Source organism: Pocillopora damicornis, chromosome 8 (genome assembly GCF_964200805.1).
Source record: "Pocillopora damicornis chromosome 8, jaPocDami1.2, whole genome shotgun sequence".
Lineage (NCBI taxonomy): Eukaryota > Metazoa > Cnidaria > Anthozoa > Scleractinia > Pocilloporidae > Pocillopora > Pocillopora damicornis.
The window spans coordinates 16,456,273-16,463,637 of record NC_142677.1 but is presented as its reverse complement, the minus strand read 5'-3'; the positions used below and the strand labels follow the sequence as shown (position 1 = coordinate 16,463,637).

Here is a 7,365-nt window from a genome sequence, read left to right as displayed (position 1 = left end):
ATCATCCAGATTGTCTCAGTTTTCGTTACGATTGCGACAACCCAAACAAAAACAACAATATTTTCCATTTAGCTATAAAATGCAAAACCAATCCTTGAATTAAAAAATAAAAGGGTGCATATATTTCATAATAAGGATGACATTGGCTGTCGCCTGAGGGAATATAAATTTCGCAATCTCAATTTTTTCGCCTTATTTAGTAGAGAGACCAGCTTCTTCAAATTTGCGAAATTAAGGAATATAGGTTTACGTCTGAAGGGTAACTTCTACTCGATAATCAGGTTATTTTTTTTATTTCGTAACAAGTTTACTTTGGATTTCAAATCATGAAATTTAGTAATTAATTACGATTTGTTTGTACCATGACGTCAAATGCTAACTACTTTACTTCGCGTTTCCTGTAAAATCGCGATAAAACACTTTACAATCCCAGTAGGCCTTGCGTGCATAGTTTCTTTAGACGTACCTGTAAACGGCAGCTATATATGACGTAGAAAACCCCTGTCAACTTCATTTTACATTGAAAACTTGGTAAATTAGCTCATACTGCGTATGAGTTAACACTTCGTCATTACCCAAAGTGATTTTCCTTTCTTCATAATGAAGCCGCACATTGAAAGCGTCGAGATATCGAGTCCAATGGACATCACTGACGGCGAGTACGGCGAAGAGCAGCAAACATGGAGTATTTCTGTAACTAATCTACCAAACGATGTTTTTGAGGATCAAGAAACAAAGGTGTGTTAAAAGAGAGATATCGTAAGCTCTGTGTTTAGCTGTGAATTATTAGAGCTCGCTATCTTAGCGTTTTGTTTTAAAACTGGTCCATTTCGTCGAAATACAATGTTCTTGGGACCAAAACAACTGTGGTATTCAAGGGAATAGTTGTCATCAAGCTCACTTCTCTCTTTTTAGCAGCCTTTTTAGCCCTGTTTGGTTGGGAATCCTAAATCATACACAAAACATATTTAGATTGCAAAAAATGATTGTAAGCTTGGTCGATTTTTTTAGTTGAGGTGGGGAATGTTTTGCATTGTCTATTAATAAGCTTATGAAAACTAGAAAGATTTCGTTTGTTAATGAACCGATCGATTGTTGAAGAGAATTACGTAAAATCCATCGTTCGAGTTCACCAGAGTTCAAAAATTTTGGAGAGTTAAGAAAAAATTGAGACTAATATTAATGATGATGAACGGACATGAGATAATTAGTGACTGTCACTTTCAAGAAAACAAATTTGATCAGAAAATTCTTCATGTTAAGTTCTGTTCCAGCAAGTCATGCTTTGCATGAGGAAAAGGGACAGGTTGGTTATTTACAAGCATAGAAATTAGGGGGGACAGAGCAGGGTGTACATCACGCCTCTCTAACTCTGAGCAACAAATGAATATAACAATCTACATGAGATTAGAGGAATTTTTTTTGGAGTTGTGACCTTGGGAAAGACCCCAAATCCTCATCATAACAGGGGTTTCCAGAACTGTCATTAAGAGTCATTATGTAGACGACTAAAATCCTCTGTGAGTCTGTCATCTTCAACCACCTACTTTCACCTCCTTGTACCATAATTTCTGATCTCAAATGGTACAAGTATTGAAATACAATCAAAGAAATTTGTGTAGCATCCATTTCCCAGTTTTAAGGGGAATTAGATGTGTGAATGGATTCCACTTTTAGAATTTGCATTAAGGTTGGTACAAACTTTTTGGAATGCTTGGGACATTTTAAGCAAATAGTTCTCAGTCTTGGCTTTGTAATCTAATAATGAAATGACTTGAGGTCCAGGTTATCCTGGCTTCCTAATATTTCTTATTTGCACCCCAGTTACTGGCAGAAAACAGCTGCTTTCAAGGCCTTTTACTTATTAGATCTATGTCATTCAAACCATTTTTCAAGGCTTAATGCGCAATGCCTTTAGAAAGTTGGCTTTGTCAATGTAGACTTGTAAAATCTGAAAAAGAAAAAGAGAATGTTATTAGAGGTAAAAACATGGAGTATTATATGATATACTTTGTGTTTAACCACACCAACAACTTTTCATCAGAGAAAATGAGCAAGTATTTAGAGAACTGTATGCAAATTTCTATGTCTTAATTAAATTTAAGCCCACAGTCATACCATCATTCAAGTCATTAAATTGGTGAATTGTCAGCAAATGTACCTGTGAAAAATTTTTTTCTAAATGTTTGCGGCTCAGATGGCTTGTTCATGTGGTGCCTTCAAGGAAACAGCAAGCCACTGTAATCTTTTTCTCTTTACATTGAAGTTATAGAAACATCCATACACCAGTATTTCTAACTCAAATACAACAACTTCTTATGTTGATTTATGCCTGAGCTTAGCTGAAAGTGGAGTTTGCCCTGTGTAAAATCTGGTATTGTTATGCATTTTTTGCTCAACAGGGTTTCTCTTTAGAAGGCAATGTCAAATTCACTTTTCTGTGTGTAAATAGTCTTTCATTACTTTTTCTTGATGTAATTATTACTCTACAGAATTTGACAGGTCCTATTTAGTGCCTATTAGAACTAGCACTTGGCATTTCTTCTTTGCAGGAAGTGTTTGAAAAGTTGTTCTCACCTTATGGAAGTGAAAGTGACAGAAGCTTCATCTACTTAAAGACTTTTCATAGAGCAAGGGTTACATTTGCCAATGAAGAGTACGCAAAAGAAGCTAAGAAATACCTGCATGGGCAGCATTTTCTGGGCTATGAACTTGGCATCTTCCTTGTTCAGGTGACTATTTACACATCAAAGAGTGATGGACATGCAGCCCTTCCTTACCATATTTTATGAACAATTGGAAATAAAATACTGATCCCCACAGATGATCTTTCCAGAAGATATTGCAGATGTGTGACCTCAAAGCTCCTTTGGTAGTAGTGATTAATTGGTATTTGGGAGGCATTGGTTTGAATTCAGGCTTCTTTTACAGCAATGTCATCAACTCATTCATCTTTGAGGATCAGATCTTAATTTTTGTTCATCCACTAGGAAGAATATGGTTCATAGACTGAATCAACCTATGATTTGTTAACACCCTACAGTAGACTCTGAATACGTTTTTACTTCTCCAATTTCCTCCTTGGGATGGAGGGAGATCGATTCACAAGTATAGACCTGTGCTGATTAAATTGCAATAATCACATAAGCATTTTTGAGAGAAGATGGTGTGGGAAGGATTAGTGGTATGAATGACTTCTTTCACAAGAGAATTTCATTTTCTATGGCCTTGATAACAAGAAAAGAAAGTATAACAAACTAATCCAGCATTAAAATCATTTTCTAACACACTTTTGTGAAGTTGATTCATCAGATAGTTTTGATCATTTAGATATTGTGTATTATTTTGCAGAGACAGTCCTCCCTCAACAACAACTCTAATCTTAAACCTCCACCTCAAACAAAGCAGTTCCTGATTTCCCCTCCTGCATCACCTCCAGTTGGCTGGGAACAGACTCTCGAGTCTCACCCAGTGATCAACTATGATCTGCTGGCTGCCGTAGCCACTTTAGACACTTCACAACCTTGCCAGCTACACAAGTCTGTTGAAGATGCACCCAGCATTGTGGTACACCTGTGTGATGAAGGAGATGTCCAAGATGGTATGAATGATGAAGGAAGCAAGTTCCACCCACTGAAAGCATTGCCAAGGGAAGTTGTGCAAACAAGAAGACCAGAAAGAAAATTGTAAAGAATATAAAGGAGGGGTTTATATTTTAAAACATATTAAGAGTACTTATACAGCTTCTTTGTTTTTATCATTGTGATCTAAGTGACCATTCTCTTTCACCTGAAACATGCAAACTAAGGTGTAGTATTAACTTTATTTCAGTTCAGAAAACATACTGACAAGTAATGCCGTATTGGTAGAGATACATCTTTTCATTTGTGAAAAGTTCTGACTTGAGCACAAGGTGAAGGTGATGAACAAGAAAATAAATTAGTTTAAAATTTTATTACCGTATTTATAGAGACTTCAGTCAATCATGTTGATTAGTTGAGAAGAGATAACTTATTTAAAAACAGTAAGCACAAAAAGTCTTGTGGGTCATTTAACTTGCATCTTTTGCATTTTTTTTGCAACTCCTTAATGGGTTCAGTTTACTTCTTTAAACCTCAAGCCAAAATGAGTAGCTAATTATTGTTATCAAGCAGCTGCTGATAATTATGGTTATGATAGTTATGGTAATGATCCAAGACTCTGAGTGACTTTTTTGATAAGTGGCTGCTAATTGAAAGGCATCAGAAGTATTGCATTAAGTTAAGTAATTTTTCTTGGATTCCTAGTTGTCTTTCACTGAAGAATAGTCTAGGTTGGATGGTTCAAGACGTTTTGCCATATTTTTGCATCTCAGATTTTGAGTGCCTCTGAAAATTTTCTTAAAATAAGCCTGTTATCCTTTCTGATACCTGGTAAAAATGTATACCAATGGTATATAGAATGTGATCTGTTTGTGATCATTACCGGTACTTTATTTGATTAAATTTTTTGTGATCATGCAGCTAAGCATCAAACAGTAATAAATGAATCAAACAAATAGATGGACTGTTCCTTGGGAAATTGAGTTGTCAGTGAATGCGCAAGGATTGATTTTTAATTGCAGGGAAGGCTGGCATAATGGTCTGCGCTCTACTAGCTGAAAGACTCTCGGGTTGATCGTGTAAAGGTGTTTCGTGACGACAGAGTTATGCGTGACTTAGGCTAAAGCCGTTGCGTGATGAGGAAGGTGAACGTTACTAGACCTAAGTTGAAGCCATCGAGTGTTAGTCGGGTCCTCCTCTATCCAAGACCGATCGTATAACCAAAATGATAATACATAGCTACCCCAAGCTATCTAAAGTGCCTCACAAGCTTCTGTGCATATCGAATAAGAGGCGGTCAGCACAGCGATGAAAACAACAGCGAGATTTGTTCACTTTGATTGAATGTAGTTAGCTGAATTACGTACGCGCTTTGTGTGGTTCTTACTTGTGATCTATAGGAGGACAGACGAATTGCGGTGATTTCGCCAACGAGTGATTTCGCCAACGTCACGTTCGCCAACGTCCTTGTTTGCTTCGCCAACGCGATGAGTCGCTTGGCCAACGTCCTACTGGTCACTTCGCCAACGCCAAATATCTAATAATAACTTAGTAATAGCTTAGTAAAAAGGTTGCTTGCTGATACTTGGGTCAGAATTTTAATATTACAATACGTACTTTTATAAATATTTACAAATGCAAAATATTTTAGTGGAAAACCTATTTACAAAACCCTCTGATTCACAAAATATTTTCAATGCAAAACTTATTTACTAAAACCTTCTGATTCAAAAAAATGTTTTAGTCAAAACCTATTTACAAAACCTTCTGATTCACAAAATATTTTCAATGCAAAACTTATTTACAAAACCTTCTGATTCAAAAAAATGCTTTAGTCAAAACCTATTTACAAAACCTTCTTATTCTCAGCTTACTTCACGCTAGTTCAGTTCGTTCATGATCAGTTAGAGCGCGCTGGTCCATTCAAACGCGAGCACGTCCTGAGTAGTTGAGCAGCGGTTTTCTCGTTGTTCTCATACTTCTCCCAACTTGCGAATAGTTTTGCCTGAATGTTTCTTGTTGTACGTCGTTGAATTCGTTTCAGTTTGTTGTCAGAGACCAGCCTAAATGTAATAGCTGTGAGTTTGCCTCCCGATCAAGTAACTCTATTAAAAGGTATAAGGGCAAACCGCATTGTCCTCCAGCTCTGCGATTGAGGGCGTTATGCCAGCCTTCCAGGTCGTTATTTGTGCGGACGGGCTCCTTGTACACGCACCAGTTTCTTGGGGTGAATACTTCACTCTCAATCCACTGTCGACGAATGTACTGGACAAGTCTCCCCAGCTGGTCGGTTTGGGCCTGCTCTTCGAGTAGGTCGAACATCGGTTGGATTTCCGGATACGGGAGGAACGGGAGGGCCATTAGCTTCCTGATGTACTTGTAAACGGAATCATTGTCCATGTACGCCCTTTGGAGGCCAAGCTCTTGTACCTTAAAGTAAAAAATGGTAAAAAAAGTGTAAATAAAGTACAGTAAAAACCCGCGACCCGCATTTTAGATGATAATGGATTTTGAGTAAGTTCATTTTAAGTAAGTTCACTGTCAGATGATAGAAGAAACTAAATAACATTGGTCACGGTTCAGTTTTGGTCAGCGTAATGAGTTTTTTTTTACTTTTAGGAGATGTCTTCTGTTAGGTGTAAGATAAGCAACAACAGTTGTATAAAAGAGAAATTAGATCCTCCATCAACTTATAATCCTGGCCCAGGTCTCTACTTTTTGGAGTATCAGAGTATATATAAGTAAATATAACTTACCGGTGTTACACATTCGATGGTTCCAGCGAAAACATCCATCGCACTGAACCGCTTGCTGCCGAGGCCGTACCAGTTCGTGACAAACAATACAGTTTAAAATCTGCGCAGTAGCCATCCTGATGTTAATAGTATTTCGAGATAAAGGTTTCCGGGATAATTCGTTATGAGTCGTAGAGTGTCGTAATCGTATGATTGAAATGAACATTCTTCGCATGCCAGTGTGTTTTATACTCTTCGAAGGATCGAAATATCATACCAGTTAGTTTCAAGCTATTGGATTGGTTTATTTAGAACAATAGGGTAAAATTAACAAGTTTTAACGCAATGAGTTTACGCGTCTATTCATATGGTAATATACAAGCGTGTGTTTCTTGTAATACTTATATACTCTTGATCGAAGTTATAATATGCGCTGGAGTTAGAATTAGTAGTAGTAGTAGTCTACAATGTATTTATATAAATCTCTGTTCTAGATGTCTCAAAGGTAATTATATAAATCTCTGTTATCGACAAATAAACCTTATAGAAGAACTTAAGGAAAAGGTTGCACACACGCGACTTTATTGCTCTAAGTTAAATTCAGCAACGTACAGCGCCGGTGACGCGTGGCGTGCCATGCATTTATGTGGGCCCACTGTGTTTTAAGTTGCGTGTACAAGAGAAGGAAACTAAGTCCGAACAAAATAACGGAAGGAAACTAAGTTCGAACGGGGAAATCAAGTCAGCTTAGTCAAGTAAATAACACACAGAAGCAAGAAGAAGTAATGGTAAATTTTTATTTAGAGTAAACTAATACATTGGCGAAGTGACCAGTAGGACGTTGGCCAAGCGACTCATCGCGTTGGCCAAGCGACCAAAGACGTTGGCGAACGTGACGTTGGCGAAATCACTCGTTGGCGAAATCACCAGATACCGGACAGACAATAAGTCATCAGCATATTGACCTTGACGAGGTACACGCATAAAGCTTCTCCCTTGCACAATTGTTAGTTAGGTGCGGCAGTGGTCAAGGAATGGAATGCTTTCGG

At 37.5% G+C, this 7,365-nt stretch overlaps 1 protein-coding gene and 1 pseudogene across 1 annotated transcript; one reads left to right on the top strand and one right to left on the bottom strand.

Moving 5' to 3' along the window:
* Positions 1-225: 225 nt before the first annotated feature.
* LOC113678826 (calcipressin-1) lies at positions 226-4,537 on the top strand. Its single transcript, XM_027195739.2, has 3 exons — positions 226-738; positions 2,553-2,732; positions 3,352-4,537. The coding sequence occupies exons 1-3, from the start codon at positions 601-603 to the stop codon at positions 3,688-3,690; spliced, it is 657 nt and encodes a 218-aa protein (XP_027051540.2). The 5' UTR covers positions 226-600; the 3' UTR covers positions 3,691-4,537.
* Positions 4,538-5,350: 813 nt separating this feature from the next.
* LOC149041636 (uncharacterized) lies at positions 5,351-5,942 on the bottom strand (annotated as a pseudogene).
* Positions 5,943-7,365: the final 1,423 nt, after the last annotated feature.